Here is a 27,143-nt window from a genome sequence, read left to right on the forward strand (position 1 = left end):
CCCCCCCCCCCCCCTTTATACGGCCTCAGCCTTTTCTCCGACCAGCCAGGGGTGAATGGGAGACACTGGTGAGCGGCAAACTCAAGGCCATCCGCTCGTGTGCACGCTTGTGTCAGCATGCGCACGTGTGGGAGGCCGTGTTACAGTCTCTCCGCCACGGCTTTGGATCAAAAGTGCTTTGAAGATGCTCGCTTCTCCTCGGACTTCCTGAGCTGGTAGCCCTCGATGCCAAGCCGCGATCCCGGGACGCTGGAGACAGGACCTAGTCAGAGGAAGTCGGAGTGTGGCACATCTCCACTTCAGAGAGGAACAGAACGTTTCCGGAGCCACAGAAGCCTGGCCTGGCTGTAACCAACCTGTGACCCGAAAATGGCTGGGTTTGTAGCTGACCCGGGGAAGAAGGGGTGCACGGTTACACTCCTGCACAATCTATGTGCTAGGGTGTTGCCATGGCAGGTGCTGTCTGTCTGTCAAGCATGCCCTAATCTCTTCCGCCAATTCCTCTTCTTTTCTCCCCAAATGTAACCCTTCTGTCCTGAGAAGCAGAGATGGAGATTAAAGAAAGGCGACTGGAAAAAGTGCTAAGGCCAATAAGAATTAAAAAGCTGACATGTTGGAGTAATGCCCTTTCGGAATGTACACACTTTTTACCCTTCTTCATTCAAATGCTGATTTCTCTCCCCCACCCTCTGGTTTCAATCCGGACACTGCACTGTGATACTTACTCTAAACATCACCTGTCTCAACCTCGTAAACATGCCAAAATAAAGCAGCTAGCCACAATGTTGAGCAATAGAAAGGAAGTAGGAAGAGAGGGAGGAGCCAGAGGATAGGAAGGTGGGAGGAAGAGAGAAGGGCAGAAGAGAGCTGGGAGAACAGAGGCAGGAGCAGAGATCTTGGAACGAGGTGGAGAGATGGCCTGGACCTAATATATCACTAAAAGCAAGTATAATGTGGGAAATCTAAATGTTAGGAAACCATGCGGGCTTGGAGGTTTAGGGTGGAGTAACTATTGCCCAGCGATGTGTTCTAGGTTAATTAAATAAATCATAGTCTCTGTGTGGTGATTGGGTTATACAGCTGTTTAGAATTAACAGCAGCTTTACCAGAAGATACATCAATAGTAAATATTAATCCCGTCTACAACACCGACAGCCTAGGGAGGAGACATTTTTCTTTTTGTTTTCATCGCCTTCATCATGCCCATTCTTTTTTTTTTTTTTTTCCAAATTTTAATTTTATGTGCTTTAGTGTTTTACCTGCATGTATGTCTGTATGAGGGTGTTAGGTCCCCTGGAACTGGAGTTACAGACAGCTGTGAGCTGCCATTTGGGAGCTGGGAATTGAACCCAGGTCCTCTGAAAGAGCAGCCAGTGCTCCTAATCACTGGGCCACCTCTCCAGCCTCCATAATTTCCAATCTTAATGTCAGTTGTTCATGGTCAGAGCAGCTTCTATCTCTTCCTGTTCTACCTTGTTTTTAAATGTGTGTGTGTGTGTGTGTGTGTGTGTGTGTGTGTGTGTGTCCTTTAGAGCCAGAGGACAACTCAAAGCACTTGGTTCTCTCTTTTCATAGGTTCTGGAAATTAAACTCAGGTCATCAGGCTTGGTATCTCCTGTCTACCTTCTTCAGGAGCAAGTTCATCCCTCTCCATGTCTAATGACCCTTTGCCTCCCTGTTATCCCTAAATGTGTCCCCCCCTAGACTGTCAGTCTGATTAGATTCAAAACCACACAGGTGCCAACTGGATGATCCATTAGGACAGTGGTTCTCAACCTGTGGGTTTCCTTTAGGGGAGTCAAATGGCCATGGGAAAACAGACATTTACAGTACAGTTCATAACAGTAGCAAAGTTGCAGTTCGCTCTCCACGTTTCCAAGTTAAAGCTGAACTCACTTCTCCTCCGCCATCCCGACCCCCACCTGCTTATCCTCCTGAATTCTGCAGCACCATACATGACACCGCACACTTTAACTTTAAACCTTGTCAATTTTCTTGGGTTTTGTCTTTGTTTTTGTCTTTGCTTATGGAACAGGGTGTCACTATGTAGCTCAGACCAGCCTAGGACTCATGAACTGTCTCCTTCGGCTTCGCAGGTGCTGGGATTACAGGCATGAAACACCACACCAAAGCCTGAGTGTTTCTACTTATAATCCATAAACATCCACCGTGGAAGAGACTGAGCAGGTACCTCAGAAAGCACATGGCACCCCTTTCTCAGGGCCTTAAGCTTCCTTACTCCCTTCTTCATAGACATAAGTCTCGAAGTGTGATACCTGGTCGGTCATCACCAATGACATTTTGAGACTACCGCAGACCTGCTGAACCAGCAATATTAGAGTCCTGCAATCTGTTTTACTAATCCCTAAAGTGACCTAGGTTGCACTGTGTAGGCCCTGGCAACAAATACTCTTACAAGTGGCCTGAGTTTCTTGTGATTCACTTCCAACTGCTCTGTTCAGCGTGGAAGGGGACCATGCCCCTTCCCTGTCGAAACTGCTTCTGGGATCCACCAGCATGGCCCACTCCAAGAACAAAACTCACTAGCTGACATTCTAGGTCTTGTGGTTACTTTTCCTTTCCTGCTCTGTGAGTCACTTCACAAGAAGTCTAAAGGAGGGGCTGGAGAGAAGTCTCAGGGGTTAAGAGCACTGGCTGGTCTTCCAGAGGAGCCAGGTTCCATTCCCAGCACCCACATGGCAAGAACCACCACTGTAACTCCAGTTCCGGGTGATCTGACGCCCTCTTCTGGCTGCCACTGGCACTGCACCCATGTGATGCACAGATATGATGCTGGCAGAACACATAAAACAAGAAATGACTCTTAAAAAAAAAGTGGGAAGGGTATCTAGTACTTTTCTTGGTGCATGTCAGGCAGCCAACAAATGCCTACTAAATAAACAATCGAATGAAAAGATAACTACAATTTCCCAAGTGGGTTAAGGGACTCTTTGGAAGGGCTCTTAAGTGAACATGACTCAGGTTAACTATATGTAGGACCCAGTTGTAATCTGAGGAGCTCATCTGACAAGTGATCGATTTGATTTATTTCTTCCAGGGAGGGCCATGTGCGTCATGATCTACTTCTTCTTTAGAGATCAGTAGAGCTGTGGAATACCAGGGTTTCAGACCCTTCTGCTTCAGGGACAAAGGTTCTTTAGACTGTAAAGCATTGAGGTGACGATTTCTTCTTCTTCTTCTTCTTCTTCTTCTTCTTCTTCTTCTTCTTCTTCTTCTTCTTCTTCTTCTTCTTCTTCTTCTTCTCCTCCTCCTCCTCCTCCTCCTCCTCCTCCTCCTCCTTCTTCCTCTTCTTCTTTCTTCCTTCTCCTCCTCCTCCTCTTTTTCCTCCTCCTCCTTCACAAGGTTTCTCTCTGTAGTCCTGGCTGTCCTGGATTCACTTTGTAGACCAGGCTGTCCTCCAACTCATGGAGATCGCCTGCCCCCTCCCTCCCCCAGTGTTGGGATCACAGGCGTGCCCCACTGTGCCTGGCCCAGGTGACGATTTCTTATGGCTTGTTCCTTGTGCATGCACTTGGATGGAAGCCTGGGGTATGCACAGAGAGAGCCCTGGGAAAATGGAGGCACAGCAGGCACAGCTACATTCATAAACAGGATATTCATTGGTACACAGGTGTGCATGCTCAGATACACATGGACTCTGATTTGACATGCTTGGATTATTCCTCTTCCAAGGCTCACATTTTCTCCTCTCTTAAAAACAAACAAAAAATACAAAAACAAACAAAACACCGCAAACTTTTGGCCTCCGTTGTCAACAGAGTCACATTCCTCCTCCTAAGGGACCCTGTCTTCAAGTGCTTGCTGGGAAGGGAAATCTGGCAAAAGATGCTGAGGCTCCATCTGGTGGTTGGAGTTTACCACTGCAGCTCAGCACTCATTTCGGACTCAGCTGAAGTACCCAGAGCAAGCACAGCCTTGCAACTTTCAGTTTAGGCCCCTGCCTGCTCTGGAGCCTGGAACCCTCTCACCATGCCTTGTGAGAGGACAGAACTCAGCAGAACTCTGCCTGCCTTGTGTTTTCCAGCTTTGCTGGCTTTGCCATGCAAGAGAGCAGTGGCAGCAGCCATGGACAGTAATCATTTGCTTTGTGGCCCTTCCCTTCTCCTTTCCCCAGATGATCTGTCGCTTCCGTGATTCTAAGGAACCTCTACATTGATTGCTCCCGAATCTGTTATCCTCTCAAACGTCTTTCCAGGCTCTAGGCTAAGGGAGGAAACTACTTCTTCGATGTCCCATGAGCAACACAAACCATTTACCTAACAAATCTCTTCACGAGCCTGCGTCTCTTCCAGTGTTTCCCATGACAAAGTGGTCCCGCTATCCACACAGCAGTCACAGTCAGTGATCTGGGCCCACCCTCGGCTTCCCCATTCGTTGTTCCTCTTCACTTGTAATTAATTTCTAAGTCCTATTTCCTAACTCCCACTTATACCGCCCTCATTTCCATTACCACTGGCTTAGTTCCACCACCACCCTGCCTCGATAGTTCCCCGTTTGCTCCGTTCCCCACCTAGTCTCCCTGCACTTGCTAGATTGCCCAAGTTGGCCCCCAAAACTCCTTCGTGAGTTAGCCTCCAGAGTGCTGGGGTTACAGACATGCCAACTCCAGAGGTTCCTTTTGCAGCCAGCCAGCCATCTTTCTAAAATACAAACTCTCCAAAATCCGCAGTCTGGTCCTGTGACATGATCTCATATTTAAAAGGTTACATCGCTTGTCTCTGGATAGTAAGCTGCGTGGTGCAGGTTAGCTTGTCTTCTCATGTTTATCTGAGAATTGTTTTCAAGTGAAGAAATGCAGATGTGGTTTGCACAGCCGTCCACAGGTAAGAAACAGGACGTACCCAGTGAATGCTTATGGCTTGAGGGCCTAGATGGAGCCTGCAGATGGAATAGACCAGGGGTCTATTCTGGCTCCAACCTGACAGATTTGGCTCTAGCTTGGAACAGCAAAGGGTACCCGGGCCTTCCTCTTCTTATTTGGCACAGATCGTAGGTAAGCAGCTGGTAGCTTGAAAGCCATATCTGGCCTGTGTTTTGTTAGACCAATAGTGACTTAATTGAAAATCATGTTTTCAATGTTTGAGTTGGATTCCATATAAAAAAAACCTAGGATTTACAATCCCCTCCCCTTTTATTTATTTATTTTGGTTTTTCAAGACAGGCTTTCTCGGTGTAGCCTTGGCTGTCCTAGACTCACTTTGTAGACCAGGCTGGCTTCAAACTCAGAGATCCACCTGTCTCTACCTCCCCAAGTGCTGGGATGAAAGGCGTGCGACATGAGGTTTCTGCTTACTTTAGAAGTTGAAACATGGCCTGTAAGATTGCTCAGTGGGCGAGCTACTTGCCACATTAGCTTGGCGACTTGAAGTCTATTCCCAGAACCCGTAATGGTGAGCAGAAAGAACTCCAGAGTTCCTAAGTGCTACAGGACATGTGCCCAACCCTCAACCACATACCCAGTAACTTTTTTTTTTTTTTTTTTTTTTTTTTTTTAATGGGAGGGTAAGAATGACCCTGAAAACAAATTGCTGAAGGGACAGCACTCCTGAGAGCCCCACCAGGTCTGGCCACATCGACATTTGGGTTTATGACCCTGTCATACCATGGCAGGGTGCGTCTAAAACTTCTCTGGGTGTAGAGCCAGAGCTACGGCGCTTTCTTCCCAGCTCCTGGGGGAGATGCATGAGAACATGTTAAGCGTTTAGGAGGATGTGTGGCCCACTGAGACAGTCTACTGAGATTTCAGGCACCTTTTGCTTTGGCCTCCATAGCAGTCATTGCTAACACCTTTATGTTACATTTTTTGTCTCTGGATAGTAAGCTGCGTGGTGCAGGTTAGCTTGTCTTCTCATGTTTATCTGAGAATTGCTTTCAAAGGAATAAATGCAAATGTGCTTTGCACAGCCATCCACAGATACTGGTGAGCAGGTCAAGATTCCGATCGGCACAGAGTAAGTGCAGGGCAGACCACAAAGGAGGCTTCTCATCACCAATAAACATTTATTGAGTGTCCACATGTGCACAGCTTTGAACTTGGCGATCACAGAACGCACTGGGGGGGGGGGGGGGGGAAGCAGGGGTCAGGTGAATGCGGGTCTCCAAAGGTTCAAAAAGGTAGTTCCTGCTGGAGCCGCCAGTCGCGTCTCCCTGCAGAGAAGAGTCTTAGCAGGGACTGGGATAGGGGAGTTGAAGCCAGGCACCACGGTGGCAGTGGAGTGCAATCACTGGGAAAACATGCGGATTCTAGGGTGGTGTAACCTCCTGTTCCTGGCTCCAGCCAGGCCAGATGGCACCAGGGGCACAGGGATCTGATGCTCAGGTGTCCAAGCAGGGATAAGGACAAGCAAAATAAATAACCCCAACCCCCATCTTCATTCTGCCGCAACATGACACAAAAGCTCAAGAGACCTGGGACCAAGGACTCTTAGGTCGCCTCAAGGAAGCGCAGGTGGAAAGAGGTTCCCCACCCCCCACTAGTCTGTCTGCTCCAAATTGCCCTGGAAGGATAGGGGCAACTTGGACCCCGGGTCACTAAAGTTGAAAGGAAGAACTGTGATGTCAATGGCCTGAGCCTACTCTCTGTCCAAGAGGACCACAGGCAAAAGCCAAATGGCCAATTTAAAGGGCGCGGACCTAGGGGAGCCAAAAGGGGCACCACAGCCTTGGGGAGGCCACGCCCTGGCCGGCAGGGCACATGGGCTGAGGCAGTCAGTGCCTGCCAGCCCACTCCTATCCTGGAACCTCCCTCCTGTAAGGGAGCCAGACATTGGGTATAATGACACTTAGTTGCCCTCTTCCTGGGGGCTGCTCCAACCTTCCCCGGCCTGGCGGGGCCAACCTCTGTTCCAAGCCAATCCCTGCCCCAAGGGAGCTGGGGGCAGGATGTAGTTTCTTATACTTGAGAGGTGGGCATAATGCCCTAGCCCTCAGAAAAGCCAGAAGCTGGGGTGTTTGTGGGGGAAGTCTGAAGAAGGGGTCCAGTTTGGGGGCTTCAGGGAAGATGCCTCCTCCCTCCTTACCTCGCTGCCCGCCCCTGGGTCTGTTCCCACTGGGTGCCCCTCAGGGCTCTGACAGGCACTGCTCCAAGGCAGCCATGCGATAATGGCTGGCTGTTTCTTCACCGGCCTGCAGCCTCATGGCCTCCCGGCACAGCCGGTTAGCCCGGGCCAATTCTACCAGCACGCCCTGGTAGGCAGCCACCATCTCAGGCTTGACGGAGTTGGGGCTTACACTACCTAGCAGCTGCAGCAGCTCCTGTGGCCAGCGGGAGCGCAGGGCAGCAGGGGCCAGCCAGGGCAAGAGTGGCACACAGCCTGTGAAGGCCTGCATGCCCAGGAACCAGAGCTCTTGCAAGTCAGCCCAGATGCCCTCATAGTCAGGAGACAGGGCCAACACTGCCTGGTCAGAGCCTGGGGTGGCCCGTGCCACATGAGACTGTGACAGAAAGAGGATGGCGGCTGCGAAGAAACCTCGGGAGGCTGGGGTTCCCTGGAGAGCTGAAAGGAATGGAGAACACAGTGGCACAAAGCAAACACTGGACCAGTGCCTCTCATCCCTCCTGTCCGACATACTCAGGGAACAGAAGGATCACCTGGGTTCAGACTGCCTGGCTCAAGGCCTACCTCTGACACTTACTGTGTGACGCTGGGTGTTTAAACTTTTCTGGGTTTCAGATTCTTCATTGTAAGATGGAGCCAGTGGCATGCCAATCTTAGCATTTTGTTGTGAGAATTAAATAATCTAGGTACACTCCATCATTACGACTTCTAAATGTGCAAGAGGTAGGAGTAAGCTTCATCTCAAGATGTAAGAAGGGCCTTCCTCAGGTTTCCACAGCAGGGACCCAACAGCTGGTGGCCCAAAGCCCCTCCCCAGGCTGAGATGAACTAATTTGATTTCTGGCCAGAAGAGGGCACCAGAGGGGTTGGTGAGCAGTGACCCAGCTCTGGCACACCTGCCATTCAGGGATTCACAGCCCCCTCTTCAGATGTCCAGGAAGCTGTTCAACTAGTGTGGTAGCATTTGTGGGAGAGCCAGGGCTGCGTCCAGACGGTGACCCTCCTTGGGGGCTAGGTGCAAGGGGTTCCAGAGATATGTCCCCCTGCCCACGGTAGGGTCCCCTGCTGGGATCCCCACACAGAAAACAGGCAGCTGAGGGTATGGGCACATTACACCCTGTTCTCAGGCATCTGCTCAGTTCCTCCAACCTGACAGATGGGGCAGAGGGAACAGGCGGGGACAGAGGGACCCAAGCAGACACCCACGGTCAAAGTGGGCTGTCAGGGGCTGGAGGGGACGCCCCGCCCCTGCACACAGCCGGAGGGAGGTAGGGCAGGGAGAAGCTGTGCACAGAGGGTAGTGCTGATGTGTGTCCCTGAGTGGGGTGAGGTACTATGTGGTAAAAACCTCAATGCAGCAAACTGGGTTTGTGGCTCGCGGCCTTGAAGGCGCGGGATTCTGAGCTCTCGGGCTGCCAGGAACTCCAGGTGCCCATGCCTGTGCCTCTGAACAGGTCTGTACTGAACACCCACCAGGCCTTGCCTTAAAAATCTTTAAAAAGAAGAGAATCTTATCATTTTGGGAAGAAGGATGGGGGTGGAGGATGGAGAAATACTGTAGAAATTGCCTCTCAATGGGAAAATTCTGCTAAACTGTTTTCTGAAAGTAGAGACTTAGGTTCTGAGCACAGCAAGCCCACTCAGGTGTTCTGTGCCCAAGGCTTACCTGGAGAGGTGCTAAGGAGCCGGGCCATTAGGAGGCCCAAGGTGGCCACATTGGCAGCCAGAAGCAGTCTCCCTTGTTGCTGCACTAGTGAGGGCAGTGATGTCATCAGAGTGTTCATGAGAGATGTGAAGCAGGCATCGCGCCTAGGGAGAAAAGGAGCAGAGAATGGGGCAGGCAGAGGTTTGCAGACTCTACCAAGCCCTGTGGGAAACCTGATCTGAGGTTTCTAGCTTTACCAGGCCAGGGTTTGGCAGGACTTTACGCAGCAGGGTGAAGTGTTAACTTTTCACTTTCAGCCCTGCCATCTGGGTTGGCCAGATGCCAAGTAGCTACGATGAGTGATGGCTGGAGCTGACAGGGACCTGAAGGTCTGGATATAACAAACCCTCAAGTGGCACTGGCTTTGTCTATCCGGACATCCGCTTACACTAACACTCGGATTTAGGGAAGATGAGGGAAGGTTGCGAACGGGGCGGCGGGGCAGTCCCCTTGGCTTCCTTGCAGCCCCTCCCAACCTCTCCCATGCCCCTCACTTGATCAGCCCTGGAGCAGTGACCACCAGGTTGAGGAAGATGTGACAGCAGGTCTGCAGGCCGATCTCCACGCTGTCGGGCAGTACTGAAGTGTCGTGGCCGGGAGACGTGAGTTCCCACTGCTGCAGGAAGTACTTGCACAGAAGAGAGGGGGCTCCTTCCTTGATCAGGATCTCCCGGGGCCCATCTTCAACAGTCAAGTGGCACCAGCCGGGGAGGAGGAGCCTGCGCACGTAAAGACAGATGAGTATGAGGATGCAAGAGATAAGGGCAGAACAGTGTCTTTTGTCGGCACCCTGCCTACAAAAATGTAGCGCTCGGATGTCCAAGTCACGTGACCTGAGCTCGGGTCTCTGCCACATGGTACGCTTATGGCCTAGGTGCTTCTCAACCTCTGAGGCTTATTTCCATCATTTTTTTTTTCTTTATAATTTTTGAGTCAGGGTCTTACTCTATAGCCCAGGGTGACTTCAGACTCACTGCAATCCTGCCTTAGCCTCCCCAGTTGCTGCTATTAAAGGTGTGAATCACCAAGCTTGGTCGTTTTTATTTTTAAAATGGGATGAAATTTCTGTTGCATTTGCTTTGTGGCCCAAATGAAATTGTTCTAGAAGAGTATATAGCAAAATACCTGGCTTTGTATATCTAGCAGATACTCAGCAATCTAAGATCTATTTCTAATAAAAATCTGGGGATTAGCCTGGCATGGTGCTGTGTATTTTAAGCCCAGCACTAGGGAGGCAGAGGTAGGTAGATTTCTGTGAGGCTGAGGCCAGCCAGGGCTACATGAAGAGACCCTGTTTAAAAAAAAAAAAAAAAAAAATCTGGGGGGATGGCAAGTGGCCCTTGCTAGTTAAAGCGTTCTGTAGGGAGCAGCCTCAAAACCAGAAAACACTCATGACCTAGCAGGGAGCCCACTTTAGGGGTAAGAGGGAGCCCCTATGTGATCCTTTTCTTTTTCTTTGCTTTTATTCCCCCCTTTCTGGGCCTGGATCCTGCTATGTCTACGCAGCCTTGGAGGGACTGGTACTTTTATTCTTGCCTCACCGTCCTAAGTGCAGGGATGACAGGCATGTGGCCCCACTCCTGGAAACCCTTTCCTTTGGAATGGTCCGGCTGGACAAGCCATAACAAAAAACTCACCGGAGGGCATCCCCTGGCCAGGCGGGCCCTGGCGTAGTGGGGGAGATGGCCAAGTTAGCCACCTGCTGCGAAATGTCATTGGCCTCCTCAGCCTCCTCATACAGTGTCTTGGCATAGCGGACGAGGAAGGGCAGCAGCTGGCACACCTCCTTACGCAGGGATGAGGTCTCCTCTGCCAGCCAGGCACCCAGGATCCGCACCGATGCGAAGACAAAGGGCTCCTTCTGCTTCTCTGGCCCTACCTGTTGTCACAAAACCCCAGTGAAATAGAGCTGAACCAGATACCCCAGGCTGCCTTGCCAGCCTGCCAATAATGCAACTAGAGGGCATTCTGGCCTGGATGCCCACTAAAGATGGGCATCCAGGGTTAGTGAGATGGCTCAGTGGGTACAGGTGCTATACAACCCCAGTTTGATTCCTAGGAATCACATGGTGAAAGGACAGGACTGATCCGTCTTCCAAGCTCCACACATGTGCTGTGTCATGCATGCACTGGCCACCCCCTGGCCCTCCCCCCTCCCCCATCTAAGAGACAGACAAATAAATGTAAGTTAAAACCAAGAAGAGGGGCACCCAGTTTACTTCTCCCCAAAAACCTAGCACATGGGAGGGACTCAGCCCACAGGGGCTGGTCAACTAGCAGGACCTCAGTGTGGACAACCGAATCAAGCGGGTCTCACCCAGAATATCTAATGCTTAAAGGCTTGAGGCACACACCATTCTCTACCTCTAAGGTGGCTAGGGGACCAGGGGAAGCTTAGGGGTCTACAGCTAAAAATTTCCTTAGAGAGGCTCTGGACTGAGGGGAAAGGGAAGAAAAAATACTGAGGACTCACCCCCTTTTGGGTTAAATCAGGGCTTAGCATGAGCATATAAAGCTCTAGGGCCTGAAGAAGGGCGTTAGAGAGACCAATCATGCCTGAGTCCTAATGACCAGAAGAGGTGGCCTCAAAAATACAGAGTAAAGGAGATGGTAGGGGAAAGCAGATTTAGCTGAAACTCGACAGGCAGAAACCAGGACACTCCCTGCCCCCACCCCCACCTTTCTCCTGCATTCTACCAGTTTACACGTAAGACATGTAAACAAGTAGACATCTTTATACGTGAGGCAACGGTGTAGAGCGAGCAGGGTAGACGGCTTCAATCTCGTGTGTGATGTGTGGAGCATGTGTACTGGAGAGTATATATCTGAGTGGGTGGTTACTGTGTTGTGTGTGTGTGCTGTGATCAGAGTGCACATATGGTGTGTGGTATGGTGCCTGTGTGGAGGAGAGGGAAGGAGGCTCGGCCACACACTACTCCTGGAGTGCTTGCTACAGTACCAGCCGGCATGTCCGTGCAGCTGCGCTGTCACCCCATTACGCTCCCGGCTTCCTCCGCAGGCCAATGGACCCTTACCTGCAGCAGGTAGTGGATGACGGCCCCAATGGCCTCCTTCATAATGCTCACAAGCTGCACCTTCTGTGGCTCCTTCAGGAGGGACTGCTCACAGCGGGTGCACTCCTGGATCCCCAACTCCATAAGGGCATAGCAGGCGGTCACCACATCTTCCTTCACCTCTGTGCCTGTCTCCTCCAGGGCCAGCCGCACCTCCACGCATGCCAGATTCACCAGCAGGGCCAGGAACTTGCTCCCAGAGCTGCCTACTGGGATCCAGTCGGAGCCACAGGCATGAGCCAGGCGGGCTGCCAGCTTCAGTGCAGGGTTGCGCTGCCAGGAGCTCAACTTGCTTCCTAGGATGCGCGCCAGCCCGGCCTGCAGATCCCGGTGGCATTCAGGGGGCACAGTTGTTGGGGGCAGAAAAAGGGGCAGCAGCTGGCAGAGCTCGAACTTGCTGGCATCCTCAGCTCTCTGGAAATCCTCACTGAGGCCTCGCAACACAGCCAGGAGGTCGGGCTCCGCCTCCTTCCAGCACTGTGTCTCTGCAGCAGCCAGTAGCCCCACCAGGAGTGCCAGGGCCTGGTCAAAGCCATAGCCATGCCCTAGGTATGCCTGGCACAGGGCAGACACTGTGCCACCAGCAATGAGGTGCCGGGGCCCTCGGGGTGTGCCGGCAACAGCTGTCAGGCACTGGTAGGTGTCATCAATCATGGAGCGGCGGGCAGCGTCATCGGGGTCCCCCCGGGCTGTGAGGAACGTGCTAAGGATGGGGATCTTGTTCAGGACCTGGGGGTGGCTGGCTAGTTCAGGGTCACTGCAGAAACAGGCCAGCAGGGCCACACCCAAGGCCCGGAGAACGTGGTCAGGGCAGCCATCAGGTGCCTCCTTAGTAGTCAGGAGTCGATTGGGAAAGGTGAAGCCAACGGCATCAAAGATCCGCCGCCGGGTTTTGGCATCTATGTCACCTGCTTTGACTGCCTTGGTCACCTAAGGGGGAGGGGGAGGTAAGGCACTATCAGCAGGACGAAAGGAAAGGTAGCAAAGACTGTCCCTAGCCTGTTCCCCGGGCGCTGAGGGCCAGCAGAGATGGGTTATGCAATGGGATCCTTTCTGGGGCCATTTCATCCAGCTCCTCGTTTCTCCTTGGAGACAGACAGGTATGACCTCTGGGATCCATGTTATCTACAATTATCTCATGGAAAGGAGGTCCAGTGAGCCTTAACTACTCACTTGGGCAAATGACCACCTGGCCAGCTGAGGAGTGCCTCCTGGTGTCTAATCCATTAAGCCATAGTCCCACAACCTGGGATGCAAGGGGCTTTAGAACTTCGTGTTTAAAATCCTCTAAGGCTTCAGTGTCCTTCCCAAACTACTTGTCTCTAGAGAAGTCTCTGATCCATTTCCGCCACCTTCTCACGGGAAATGGCTCCTGTGTCTCGCTGCTCCGCATGTCAAAACATTTCCCCTCACATTTCACCTAAACACCTCCTCTGCTGCAGTGTGAGCCCTTGACTCCAGAGCCTTCTCCCTGTTGCCATGGCAAACAAGCAACTGCTGCACTACCTCCTCCCTTCACCCCCCACACACCAACTCATCCCCCCCCCACCCCAAGCACTGCAGCTCCTGCTCTGCTGTCCCCAGCTCGGGTTCCTCTAGCGGACTGAGACCCTTTACTTTTTAACATACCTAGTGCCACTCTGGTCATCTCCCAGAACCTCCCTAGTTACTTCCAGTCCTGCTACTCTTTCAGGTCAAAGAAAAGCCACCCCAGCCCTCAAGTTCTCTGCGCTAGTTACAACCTGCTGCTGTGTTACCCTCTGAGTCACCTCCCATCTGCTCTGGGACGCCCCAGAAAGCAAATCCAGGCAACCTCCTCCGTGGTCCCAGTGCTACCGCCTTATTCACCTCTCTCCTCCCCTTCCCCCCATTCCCAAGGGAACGGTGCACAAAGGTAGGGGTCTTGGGCCTTTTTGGTGCCTCTGGGTTGCCACTACCACTTAGCTATCCCTGGGGGCTTGCTGACCCCATTCTTTAAGGGCCCTCTGTGCAACCCTCCCACCTTCCAGTTATCAGCCAGGTCCTTACTAGCAGCAGGGCTGCAAACTGCTCGCTGTCATTCTTGGCCTCACGGAGGGCTCCCAGGTAGCGCTCCAGGGTGGGGTTTCGGCTCTCTGCCTGGTTCAGAGCTGGCTCACAATCCGAGGCCATGATGCCCGCCTTCCCCAACTGTGAACACAAGAGGGACTGAGCATCCCTCTGCAGAGGAGGGGCGGGGGCGGGGGTGGAAGTGGAGGATGTAGGGAGGGATTAGTACAGAGGGAGGGGAGGGTGGATTTGGAAGGGTGGCTTCCTCATGACTGACCTCCCTTGGGGGAGCCCCTTTAAGAGGCCGGACCTGCAAATTCTTTAGGATTAAGAAGAGACCCTGGTCCAAGGTCACCTCCAGAAAAGTGGGAAACGGCGACCACTCATGCTGCTCCTCAGCTGGACAGCTCTCCTCACCAGTCTAGAAGTGGGAAGAAGCTGGCCCCACTGCTCGGCAGCCCCTGACACCAGATACCGGGTTTTATCTCTCTCCAGGAGGCACATGGGGAGTGAGTGGTGAGGACAGACAGGGGGAAATGAGAACATACACGGGTGAAGTTCGATTATCCGGACTCACGCTGACAAGAGAGAAAAGGACATTCTAGGGTCCCTTTCCCCTCCCTTCTTCAGAGAAAGTAGACTGGCTTCAGCAGAAGTGAGAAGGCAAGCTCTCCAGAGGTTTCTGAAGACTCCCCCGAGGACCCACCCCTCCAGCCGGGGCTCTTAATCGCCCCCGCAGCCTCTTTGCCTTCTCTCCTTTCCCTCCCGCGGGCAGAGGCTGCAGGTGCAGGAGCTGCAGCTGCAGTGGCAGCATTAACCCCTTGTGTTCCCCGTACTCTCCCTGCCCGTCCCGCTACCAGCCCGTGGGTGCCGGCACTGGCTGGAGAAGGAAGGAGGGCTCGAGTAGCTCCCAGGATAACATAATCCAAAAGCCGGATAATCGAAGCGGGGCTGCAGTGATGGAGAGATGAGAAGGGGAGAAGGGATCCCGGCGGTCACCACCTGTCCCGCCGCAGCCAGGTCACAACACGACATTGATGAAGTCGAACGACAGAGCGGCGATGAGATCACACTTCACGATGGCGCGGTGATGTCACGGAGATCACAGCGAAATCACGACATGAAGGGGGACAGCCCCCAAATATGATAGGGCAAATTTTTAAAATATATATATATATATATATATAGGTAGATAGCTACTGAAAGGGGCTGTGACAAAATGGAGTCTCGACAGGGTACGGTGATGTCGCGGATGGTACGATGGAGTCGCGATAGGGTCCCTGGGGAGTCTCGGCATCGATCAGCGCCCGCTCGGAGAGGCTCCGGCTGAGATGCAGGGGAGGGCTTGAAGGGGGCTGAGCTCACCAGGCTGCGGCCCCGAGCGGCGAAGTCTTTCTCCGGGCGCGATGCTCTGGGAGCCTGGGGCCGCTGCTCACGCCGCGTTGCCCACTCTTGGCTCTAGGCTGCCACAGCTCCACCCCCACCCCCGCATTACTCTCGACCAATCCGCGCTGGCCTCACTCCGCGCTCTAACCAGTAGCGCGGCAGGGCGCTGAGCAGTAGGGGGGGTGCCTCCGCTGCGGCCATCTTGCTTGTGGGCACTGCCCGAGTCTGGGGCCCGGGCGCTCGCGCTCAGGAGGAAAAGTGCAGGCCGCCCCGCGAGGGCTCGAGGCAAAAGGCCGAGGGCCCGGACGTACTCGCTCGTGCGTAGCTCTCCCCTCAGTACTGCCCCTCCTCCCACCTTGGGCTCGCGGCTGGAATTGCGCTTCCGGAGGGTGGGGGCGGGAGGGCTGGATCAGCAAGAGGAGTGTGTTTCCGGGTTGAGCTCCGGGGAGGCGGGAGGAGGCGGCGTTTCCGGCCGCGGTCGCTGTCCAGGGAGTCTGAGGCAAGAGGGAGCTGTCCGGGTGGGGAGCCAGCACTTCCTTCTTTCTCTTCCTCCTCCTCCTCCTCCTCCTCTGCGTGAGGGGAGAGAAGGTTGGGGGTCCCCGAGCCCATGGACCGGGAGGAGGCGGAGGCCGCCGAGAGCCGGCACCCCTCTGTGTGGCCCTGAGCCCCGGTAGGTGGCCGGGGCGGCTGGCTGCCAGGCCGAGGACCATGAGCTCAGGGGAGGGGCAGAGGCGGGACGGGCGGTGCCTCGGGGTACGCTGGCCTGGCGTTGGGACCCGGAGACGTCGCTCCTGGCCGGGCCAGGGCAAGTCAGCTGCTTCTAGCCTTGCAGGTGCCGGTCCCTAACTGAACCGCCGCTTTGGGGCTCAGGCCCGGTCGGGCAGTTCCCTCCATTCCCTGACAGACTGACAGACCAGGCTCCAGGTTCTGCTGTCCTTGTGACACCCTCGACCTCCGCAGCCTGGTCCGAGTTGCTGTCTCTGGTGTTTGATGCTCTCCCCATCGAAATCAAAAGAAAAAAAAGTTGATACAGAATAAAGGGGGCGGGGTTGGGCATGTTGGCGAAACCCGCCTCCTTGAGAATTTTGACAATTATGCCCCTTAGAGGGTCCTGCAGTGGCTGCAGTGAGCACGGAAGCAAAGTGAAGGAAAATAGAAAACCTCAGGCGGGGTTCCAGGAATGCTTTGCCTGCTCTTACCTCATGGTGATTGTGCCCAACCGACAGGAGAAGCGCATTAGCTGACTTTCCTTGTGCTTTCTTGTGATTAACAGACTGGAAACTGGGAACAAGTTGGAAAGACGACCTCCTAGAACAATCTGTTCATTTCTCCAGCTATTTGGAAAACAGTGTCTGCAAATATAAGCAAAGCTATTCGTGGCAGTCTGTTCTGTAACTTTCTCAAATATCTAAGACTCCTTCCCCCGCCCCTCCCCTTAAAGCTTTATTCTTGATTACTCACACTCGCTGAATAGACGTGCTCTGTCGTTATTCAAACATATCTTATCGCTGTGTATATAAATGGAGTTCCACGTATGTAGCTGACAGACTGAACTATGATACATTCCCCATCAACCTGAAGTATTAAGTAAACATTACCCCCTGCTCTGTCTGAACAGCTGCTGCAACAGAGCGCTTTTATTTCGGGTGTACTTGTAACGCCCTAAATGCCAGAACTACTGGGAGCTTTTCTAGATTTTCATTTGTCAAGTATTGTGTGGGGGTGTGTTCTCTCCCTGGGCTGTTACTCTTTGATTTGATAACAAACACTTTGGATCTTAGCAGTGTTTTGTTGTTCCTGCCTCTGGTCAGCAAACCTTAAACTGGACCCTAGCAGTGGTTTGTGCCCATTGGCAATTGTAGGTTTCAGCCGAATAAAGGGTTGGGAGTGCAAATGAAATTAGCTCTGCCTCTTTCATGCACTTCTAATCGGTTTGCTAGTCCAATGGTGTTTATTACTCCTGTTTTCAAAGTCTGTTCATTTCTTTTTTGCTTCTCCCACCCACCTGCCAGGATATTGATGACAGGTGTTGAGTCACCTTTAGTTTTAAATCCTTTTGTGGTAGGCAGAAATGTGCTGGGTAAGATCCACACACACACTCACGAACACACGCATACTCTACGCTCCAGCCTGGGAGGCTGGAAAAGTTTTTGGGTATAGTTTCTTAGGCTCTATTTTATAGTCTTTTGCATGTGCTTATGGCCCACACACTTCTTTTCTTGCTCCCTGCTCCCTTATGTACAGGAAAACTAGAAATAAGAATGGGTGGAAGGAAATGAGAGAGAGAAAGTCCTCCAGGTGCCTATGCTCAGTGAAAGGCATTGCCTTGATTCTGTGTGGTATGTTTGTGTCTCTTCATTTCCTGGCATTGGTATTGGAATCCACTCCAGGCAGTGCTGGTCTTCTTGTATGCTGGCTGGCTGCCTGGAGGTGAGGGTTAGGGTTGTCTACCTGTGCTGAAGACAGAAGAGTTTTAATTTTTTTTTTTTTTTTTTTTTGAGAGAGGGTTTCCCTGAGCCTTGGCTGTTCTGGAGCTTGCTCTGTACAGCCTGGCCTTGAACTCACAGAGATCCACTTGCCTCTGCCTCCCAGGTGCTGGGATTAAAGTTGTGAACCACCACCACTGGTGCAAGATTTTTAATTTTTTTTTTTTTTTGAGACAATGTCTCAATATATTGTCTAGGTTGACCCTGAAGTCTTGGATTTAAGAAATTCTGCCTTAGCTTTCCAAGTGCCTAGGGCTTCCGGTTTGAGATACCATGACAAAGATTTTTGAATTTTTTTTTTTTTTTTTTCAGAACCTTGTCAACTCATTTGTTGTTAAGCTTTATATAAGAGAGAAGAAACTTCTGGAATATGAGCGTCATTCTCCTCTCCCCAACTGGAACTCACAGCTGCTCCATTACAGAGCAGCCAGCTCAGAGCCTAAGTTAAACATATGGGGGAAAGTGTGCAAGAAGTAGGGATTTACAAGTGACTTGGATCAGAGAGATAATATAAAAGTGTAAATCAGGTGGATTTGTAAGATAGTGCTGGTGGGGACCGTGCTTGTTGTGCCTAAAGAGAATCACCTTGAAAAACTATGGCAAGACTGGGCTGTGTAATCATGATTACTTAGAGGAAGTCCAACCTCTCCATAGAGAACAAAGTACTTTGGTCACAATCACAGAGCAGTCAGTGGAAGCAGAAGTGGAAAACCAAAGCTGTTCTCTCAGGTTGGTGCTCTTTGCCATTCTGTCACGTAGATGATTTTCTGTTAGATTAGACAATAATGGAATATAAGATGTTTCACTTTAACAGCAGATTCATTTTATATCTCTTGCTCTGTTTTTACACTGATAATTATAGGCTATGCCAAAGCTCAGGCTGAACATTTACTGGCAGGGATGAACATTGAAAGACACACTTGAAATTTCTCTTTCTCCTGATCTGTCACAATTTCTAGCATTCCACATTTCCAGGAATCAATTATTAATTACTTGGCATGTAATTTCTTCTCTTCCTGTCTTTCTAGTGTACTGGTTCCATCTCTCTGGAAGGCCATGGAGAAGAGACTGGGAGTCAAGCCAAGTCCCACTTCCTGGGTTTTGCCAGGATATTGTTGGCAGACATCAGTGAAGCCGCAAAGAAGCCTCTACCTGCTTTACACTTTCTTCTGCCTCAGCACTCTGTGGACATCAACAGGTATCAGTTTTGAGATTTAACCTCTTCTGCCCTGCACCTCCCCCAAACAATCAGCACCCTGAATTCCTGGGTTTAAAGATCTACCAGAAGGCAGGAAAGCAATCTGCTGACAGAAACAGTTATCATTTTGGTGGGTGTTTACTTGTTGGGTTTGCTTTTGTTTTGTTTTGAGGCAGCGTTTGTTTGTGCATGTGTGTGTATGTGTGTGCACATCTCTCTCTCTCTCTCTCTGTAGCTCTGGCTGGCCTGGAACTCACAGACATCAGCCTGCCTCTGCCTCTGCCTCTACCTCAGCCTCTGCTGGGATTAAAAGCGTGTGGCACCATATCCTGCTTGGTTTGTTTTGGAATCAAGATATTAATTGGGTTTTTTCGCCATTTTATAAAAGTAGATTGACCAAAAGAACAAAATAAATAAAACTTTTCAGAGTTGGATAGATTAGGGTCCTGGAGCTGGACATTGTCACGTAATGACATGTTACCTAAAGGGCACATAACCTAAAGGCTTTTTACCTTTTTAAGTGGGCTCTCACTTTGTAGCCCAGACTGGCCTTGACCTCATGATCTTCTTGCCTTGCTGGACTTACTTAGATCTGCCTCATAACTTGACTTGGGAGATAATATACTAAAAGCATGTAATGCTGTGTGACCATAACTGCTTAGTAAGTGATACTTTGCTTCCTTTCCTAGAGAAATCCATACTTTGTTTTTGTTGTTGAGACAGGGCATTACTCTGTGGCCCTGGATGGCCTAGAACTGGAAATGTAAACTAGGCTGGCTACAGACTCACAGAGATATGCCTGCCTCTGTCACCTGAGTGTTAAGATTGAAAGTATGAGCCACCACGATCGGTGGAATCTCACTTTAACAAATTTATCTATTTTAATTTGGAGGGTCTACACATGCGTGCATTGACAGTGTGTGCAATGGCGGTCACAAGACAGCTTTGTGGAGTCAATTCTTTCTTCCATCTTTATGTGGATTCTGAGGGTCAGATTCAGGTGGTCAGGTTTGCTTGGCTGAGCCATCTCACTGGCTCTACATGTTTTGTTGTTGTTGTTTAATAGAAAAGAACCATGTTGATAGACTTCATGGAACATACTTTCCTCCTCAGACAATTTCACCTCCTTAGAGCCTCTTGCCAGGCATCAGTGCCAAGAAGGCTAAATGTCAAAAGCCAAAATTAAAAATACGCTTACTGTCTTTACTCTTTCAGTTCTTTTGTTGACATGGGTTTCTTTCATAAATGGAATGTGAGAAAGCAGCAACTAGAGAAAGACCTCTGAGTATGTCCATTTCTGGACAATGACCAAAAGCCTTCTGTTGTAGAGACTATTGTCATGGCTGACTATTCAGCTTGTACTCCAACAGATCTGAAGATTTCTGTCATTGTCATGATTGAGACAGGGTTTCTCTGTGTAGCCCTGGCTGTCCTGACCGTCTTTGTAGACTAGGCTGGCCTCGAAACTCACAGAGATCCGCCTGCTTCTGCCTCCAGAGTGCTGGGATTAAAGGCGTGTGCCACCGCACTTGGGACCATTGTCATCATCTTGAGAATCAAGTAATTACTGTACTTAGCGGTTTTGGTAGCACTCACGATGGGTTTTTGTTGTCTTGCAATGGTAGCTGAAGGTTGTGTGGTTATAGTGGTGGAGATTGCAGTAGATAGAAAGCTGACCCAAATATTTTTTTATATAAAATGATTCTTGTTGACTAATTCTGGGTATTGTTTTATGTAAGATAATTTGAATTAAGTAATTTAGTACCATCACATTAGGACAATCATTTGAAAGTGTATAAATCATATACCATATTTCTAAAAACACTGCATATCTTCTTGTTTAATTTTTGTGATAATTCTGAAATAGATAGTTTGTGCTCATTTAGTAAGGAAATTGAGACCCAGAGAAGTAAAATTACTTGGCTAGAGCCAAATAGCAAGAACATGGACAACAAGGTCCCAGTCCAGCTTGCTTGCTGTTGAGTTTGCTTTCTTCTGTTCCACCACAATTCCTTCTGAACATAGGTGATTCTTGGAGGATCAAAGTTGTTTTTTTGTTTTTTTCCCCCAGAACCATGTTAAGAAGCTGGTCATTTAAAAGGTTCAGAGTGTAAGGGAAGGAGTACAAGGACTCAAAAAGCAATTCAGAGTCTTTCTGCATTTTTTGCTTATTCTTGGATAAAAGTAGAATTGTGGGGGGATTTCAGATTTAGATAAGAAATTATCTTTAATCTATTCTGGTGAAGATTAAAGTGAAAATATCTAGGGACTTGGGATACAGGCTGGTGGTAGAACACCTGACTCATATGTGAAAGGCGCTGGGTTCAACTCCACACTGCAACAAAGCAAAGAAAGAAATAGTGCTGCTAAGGGAGATGCGGTGGCCCCAAACAGTGTGAGAAAATTTGAACAGAAAACATTTTGTCATAAACATCAGGAGATCTAAAAAAGTTCAGATTCCTTGACTTAATTCTCCTTTTAAGTTTTGGGGCTGGAGAGATGACTCAGTGGTTAAGAGCATAGGCTACTCTTTCTGAGGACCCAGGTCTGTCTGCTAGAACTGATATGGTGGCTCACAACCATATGTAATTCTAGTTACAGGGGATCTGACTCCTTTTTTTGACCTCTGTGGGTACGAGGCATACAAGTGGTGTACATATATACATGCAAACAAAACACTCAGATACAATTTTTTTAAAAGTTGGTTTTGGTGGGAGAGTTTGGGGGGAACTGGAGAGATGGCTCAGTGGTTGACAGCATTTGTTGCTCTTCCAGAGGACCTGAGTTTGGTTCCCAGCACCTGTGTCAGGTGGCCAACAACTTCTGGTTTTTGAGGGCACCTGCATGTATGTGTACACAGTGACATACATAAATAAAATGAGTTTATCTCAGATACATAGTGAGACCTTTGCTTTAATGTGTGTGTATGTATATGAATATGTCTTTGATGTATATGTATATTTCAAAAGCTAGGTATAGTCATTCATGTCTGCAGTGTAATTCTTTTGTTTTTGTTTTCTGGGTTTGTGTGTGTATGTGTTTTGAGACAGGGTCTCTCATTATAGCTATGGTTATCCTAGAACTTGATATATAGACCAGACTGGCTTTGAACTCACAGAGATACACCTGACTCTGCCTCCTGAGTGCTGGAATTAAAGGCATGTGCCACTATGCCTGGCTCTTTAATGTAATTTTACAGAAGGACTGCTGTGAGCTCTAGGCCAGACAGGCCAAATAATGAAGCCTTTCCTCCCCTGGTTGCTTTTGGTCATGGTGTTTTATCATAGCAACAGAAAAGTAACTAGAACAGATACTGACCAGTGTTTCCTACTTTAGAAGAATGAATATGTGGGGAGACAGCCTAAGCAAAATGGTAAAGGCAAGATAAAATAACTGCATGTTTACTATGGTACCAATGGTATGAAATGAAAAAAATCACATAATAGAAAATAACCTCAACTAAAATATATAACTGAATGTTTACATATTATGATCTCTTTTTATTCTTCTGTTTTAACAACAGCTTCCTCCTCCTTTTCCCCTTCCTCCTCCTCCTCTTCCTCTTTGTAGCTGAAAATCTACCAGGAAATGCAACAACAGAGTGACACAGGTGAAAACCAGTTCAGGCAGCCTGAGTTGCTGCTCAGCTACTTGTATTTATTTAGCTGTTACCTGAGCACTTACATTTTTCCCTGATAAAAGATAGGTTTTCTTTTCTGTTATAATTTAGCTCATGGATTATATGAATTCTTCCTGAAAAAACTAATGAAAAATAAGGGAACTCTTCAGTTACCACCCATCCCTGGGTACCACTCAGTAGTTGACCTCTCCTTTGGTAGAGCTCCAGGTACCCACTGACGTCATTTAGTTGGCTCCTTTTCATCTCGGCTTTGGACTCAGTGGTGAAGCCCACTACTAGAAATGAGTGATTATGATTTGTCTGATAAAAGATACCCTGTCTTCCTTGTGGGCTGTTGAGTCAGTGTTTTTCTGTATAATTTTGCTGCTGTGTGGTTTGAAAATAGCATTTTTGGACCTGGTGATTATCATTTGGAAACAAACGTGAGATGACCCTAAGAACTTGGAAATTCCTCAGTAGTTAATCAGCTTCTTAAGAGCAGGAATTTGGCCTTTTTATGCTTCTATGAGGCATTTCAAGCAACTATAAAATTTGGTACATAAATGTACTATAAACGTATTTGTTGGCTGAATAATACATTAGCAATAAGAGGATTATTTTTTGAAAATTAAATTGTAAGACCAGCATAATCAGAGTAGAGGTCTACAAAGACAACTTAAGGATACATAAGGCCTTTGAAACCAACAGATGGAATTAAAATCTGAACTGTATTAACATTTCCAAACAGGCAAGTGTATATCTGAAGAGTTATGTGTGTATGGGACATAGACCTAATTGGCTTTGGAATCTTAAGATATGGAGGCCAATATAGGCCTGAAGGTAGCAGTTGCCTCGGGAAAGTACTTGATCTTCTGCCTCTAAGAGGGAGATTTATACCTGGATAATTATTAGAGAAGCTAGTAGGACTCTGGCTCCAGATGAAGCAGCAGGATAACATCAAATGCAGCACAGCCATTGCCCTGAAAAAATGTCCAGTTTGATGAGAGAAACAAACACTATTTTATTTGGTATGAAAAGATGGAGGGATTCAGGCCCCATGCTGCCGGAACCAGAGAAGCATTTTCTTGAGAGGTGAAGGAGAGAGTCAGGAGTCCTTTCTAAAATGCTTATACATGGGCAGTTTTGAAAGTTGAACCTGAAGGATGCAGAAGGTACAATGGGTCAATGAGCACTCAAAGCAAAGATGCATACGCACTGAGCCCTGCTTAGTGCTACAGGAAGGACAGGCAGTTCCTGAAGAGTTTGGGAGTGACCGGGACATTAGGAGTCTTAGTTGCCATGCCCAGGAGCCTCAGTTTTAATCTTCTTTAGAGAGGTTGTACGCAATCTATCTGCTCTGTAGCCCAGGTAGTCCTTGAACTTTCGATCCTTATGACTCAGCTGTAGCTTCTTAAGTACCCAAGGATTACCAACCTGTGTTCCTAGGCCTGCCTCAAATTCTGTCTTTTCCACTCTCTTTATTTCCTGTTCTTTCTGCAGTGCCTGTGCATGCTGGGTAAGTGTTATGTTACTGACCTGTGTGCCCAGCTCTGGTTTGGGGTTTCTTTGCAGCCTATGCTGGCCTGGGACCGACTGGATAACCCAGACTGGCCTTCAACTTGCAGCAGTTGGTGTCTTAGCCTCCAAAGCACTGGGATTATGAACATGAACCTGGTTTAAATTTTCTTGACTGTGTTCTGTAATCTAGAAAAAAAATTTAAGTTGTGCCTAGTATATGCTTATTTATATATTATATCAAATAATATTATATGTCTATGCATGTATAAGAGAAGCTCAAAACAAAAATTTTAAAGGGATCAATAAGAATCAAATATGAAGTAATATTTAATTTAGAAATTGTTTTTAGTAGTTGGGTGTGGTGGCGCACACTTGTGATTCCAGCACTCTGGGAGGCAGAGGCAGGCAGATCTCTGTGAGTTCAAGTCCAGCCTGGTCTGAAAAGTGAGCCCAGGGCAGCCAAGGGTAAACAGAGAAATCCTGTCTTGAAAAACAAAAACAAAAACAGAGAGAGAGAGAGAGAGAGAAAGAAAAAGTAAAAAAAAAAATGTTTCTAGTGTGTGTTTGTATTTGATGTGTACATATAGACATGACACAGGCATCCTATGGCTTACACATGGAAGTCAAGACAACTGTGTGGAATTGCTTCTCTGCTATCCTTTGCATGGCTTCTGGGGGTCAAATGCAGGTTGTCAGGCTTGATGGTAAGTACTTTACCACACTGTCTCACCAGTCCAAAGTTATAATTTTTTTAAATTATTTTAGTGTACATAATAATGAGTTTTGTTATAACCTTTTTGGACACAGAGATCATTAAACCTTGCTTATATTCACTCCCTGTTACTTCTCTCAGCTCTCCTTCCCTTACATAATTCCCCTTCGTCTTTCATATATGTATCTTACACATATATAATACATATAGTATATATAGAACCTAGATTTAGCATGAGAAAATGGTGTTAATTGCCTTTCTGAATCTGGTGACATGATGCTCTCCAGTTCCATCCACTTTCCTGGAAATGACGCAATTTCATTCTTTATGGCTGAACAAAGCTCTGTTGTGTGCATGTGCCTCATTATCTGTCCATTTGTCTCTTGATAGGCATCTGGCTGGTCCTCTGTGTTCTGCCTTGACCTTTATTATTTATTTCTGCCTATTACTTTTGGATTTGGATTGTTCTTGTTTTTCTAAGAACGTAAATAATTTATTTGCAGTGTCTCTGGTTTTTAACATAAGCACTCATAGCTATAAACTCTCCTCTTAGAACTGCCTCCCTGTAACTTACTCTTCTGTAAATTGTGCTGTCATTTCATTTGGTTTTAGAAACTCCCTCTCTCACGTCTTAGTGACCCACTGGTCATCCAAAAGTCTATGGTTCAGTCTTTAAATATGTAATACCTGTGATTTTCTTGTTAATTATTTCAAGTTTTACTTTGCTACATTGTGCTAAGATTTTGCACTTCTTAAGATTTGCTTCATGGCCTAATTTAGAGAAAGTTCCATTGGTTGACTGAGAAGAATTTTTATTTTTCTCTTGGATAGTACATTGTGTAAATGTCTCTTAGGTCCATTTGATCTATTGTGCAGATTAACTCTGAAGTTTCTTTTGTTTTATATTTTACATTGAGCTGTTTTGAACTTCTGTTTATTTTTCACAGGGGAGGTCACAAGTTAAACATTTATTTATTTAATATTTTGAGGTTCTCTAGAGATGGGGTTTCTCTGTGTAACCTTGGCTGTCCTGGACTCAATTTGTAGATCAGGCTGGCTTCGAACTCACTGAGATCTGCCTGCCTCTTCCTCCCTGAATGCTGGGATTACAGGCGTGTGCCACCACACCCTGCTGTTAAACAGAATTTGAATAAGAAAAATGACAGTTTGCCTTGTTGATAGGATATCATATCTGGTACCTAATTCCTAGGTAGCTGGGATGACCCTGAACTTCAGATCCCCTTGCCCCCATCTCCTGAAAGCTGGGATTGAGTGTGTCACTCTGCCTGGTTTATGCACTGTCAGGGATCTAACCTGGGACCTTGCACACTCTATCAATTAAGCTATATCTCCATCCCTTGAGTTTCATTACTGACTTTTACTCTGCATGACCTATTTTGTTTGTCCCATTTATTTATCTATCTATCTAATTATTTAGTTATTTATTTATTTTTATTTGTGTGTGTGTGCACATGTAAATACTAGTGTCGATATAGAAGTTAAATGACTTCCTTTACTACATGGGTACCAGAAATCAAACTGAGGTCATCAGTCTTGGTGTGAAACTCCTTTATCCATTAAGCCATTTTGCTGGCCCTTGATGTCTTTTTTTTTTTTCCCCCTCCAAGACAAGGTTTCTTTGTGTAACAGTCCAGGATATCCTGGGACTCACTTGGTAGACTAGGCTGGCCTTGAACTCAGGTAGATCTGCCTTCCTCTGCCTCCTGAGTGCTAGAATTAAAGGCATGTGCCACCACTCCTGTCATGATGTCCAATTTTTAATGAGAGTGAGGTATTGAAGTCATCTACTATTACTGTGTCAAGATCTATCCTTTTGCCAGCAGTGGTGGCACATGCCTTTAGTCCCAGCACTTGGGAGACAGAGACAGGTGATCTACCTGAGTTCAAGGCCAGCCTGGTGTATGGAGCAAATTTCAGGACAGCCAGGGATGCACGGGGGAAACCTGACTGGAAAAAAAACAAAAACAAAAATCTATCTTTTCATTTTCATTAGTGTTTTGTTTTTGTTTGTTTGTTTTTTCTTAAGACAGGATTTCTCTGGGTAGTTCTGGCTTTCCTGGAACTCTTTGTAGACCAGGCTGGCCTTAGACTCACAGAGATCCTCCTGCCTCTGTGCTGGGATTAAAGACGTGCATCACTATACTCAGCTAGTGTTTCGTTTTTTTAAATTGGGAGTGCCAACATTTGTTGTATGTATATTTATAATTTTTATGTCTTCTTATTTTTTTTTTTAATTAATATGTAGTGGCCTTTTAAAATATTCTCTAGTTGGCTATAATGGTACACACCTTTAATCCTAGCACTCAGCAGAGGCAGG

General features: G+C 48.2%; 3 protein-coding genes across 8 annotated transcripts in view; 1 reads left to right on the top strand and 2 right to left on the bottom strand.

Annotated features, from left to right (window-relative positions):
* The window catches only part of Tfap2e (transcription factor AP-2 epsilon), a 20,695-nt gene extending 18,785 nt beyond the window's left edge, over positions 1-1,910 (bottom strand). Inside the window, exon 1 of the mRNA XM_055610966.1 lies at positions 1,897-1,910. Coding sequence (XP_055466941.1) covers positions 1,897-1,910 — 14 coding nt within the window. The remainder of the gene's footprint in view (positions 1-1,896) is intronic.
* A 4,086-nt stretch (positions 1,911-5,996) lies between these two features.
* On the bottom strand, positions 5,997-15,657 carry Ncdn (neurochondrin). 3 transcript variants are annotated; one of them, XM_055611208.1, is made up of 7 exons: positions 15,252-15,657; positions 13,887-14,027; positions 11,820-12,788; positions 10,422-10,663; positions 9,279-9,503; positions 8,746-8,888; positions 5,997-7,517 (listed from the first exon to the last, which is right to left on the bottom strand). In XM_055611208.1, exons 2-7 carry the CDS (start codon positions 14,007-14,009, stop codon positions 7,081-7,083), a joined length of 2,139 nt encoding a protein of 712 aa, XP_055467183.1. In that variant the 5' UTR covers positions 14,010-14,027; positions 15,252-15,657; the 3' UTR covers positions 5,997-7,080. The 3 variants fall into 3 exon arrangements, with proteins under 3 accessions (XP_055467183.1, XP_055467182.1, XP_055467184.1); XM_055611207.1 differs by lacking the exon at positions 15,252-15,657 and adding an exon at positions 14,889-15,052; XM_055611209.1 differs by lacking the exon at positions 15,252-15,657 and adding an exon at positions 14,464-14,879.
* A 71-nt stretch (positions 15,658-15,728) lies between these two features.
* Kiaa0319l (KIAA0319 like) overlaps positions 15,729-27,143 on the top strand; it is a 94,633-nt gene continuing 83,218 nt past the window's right edge. For 2 of the 4 annotated variants that reach the window (XM_055611203.1, XM_055611206.1), the window contains exons 1-2: positions 15,736-15,942; positions 18,787-18,956. In XM_055611203.1, coding sequence (XP_055467178.1) covers positions 18,815-18,956 — 142 coding nt within the window. In that variant the 5' untranslated portion in view covers positions 15,736-15,942; positions 18,787-18,814. Of the gene's footprint in view, positions 15,943-18,114; positions 18,488-18,786; positions 18,957-27,143 lie in introns of those variants that run through there. The other 2 variants (XM_055611204.1, XM_055611205.1) reach the window with 2 other exon arrangements.

The sequence above is a fragment of the Psammomys obesus genome, unplaced genomic scaffold (assembly GCF_907164565.1).
Source record: "Psammomys obesus unplaced genomic scaffold, mPsaObe1.curated_primary_1811, whole genome shotgun sequence".
Taxonomy (NCBI): domain Eukaryota; kingdom Metazoa; phylum Chordata; class Mammalia; order Rodentia; family Muridae; genus Psammomys; species Psammomys obesus.

Coding starts and splice junctions, on each gene's coding strand:
- Ncdn (XM_055611207.1), bottom strand. CDS start 14,921: ATGTCGTGTTGTGACCTGGCTGCGGCGGGACAG. Junction 8,889..9,278: donor ACTGCTCCAGGGCTGATCAA/GTGAGGGGCATG, acceptor TTTTCTCCCTAG/GCGCGATGCCTGCTTCACAT. Junction 7,518..8,745: donor GCTCCTTAGCACCTCTCCAG/GTAAGCCTTGGG, acceptor CATTCCTTTCAG/CTCTCCAGGGAACCCCAGCC.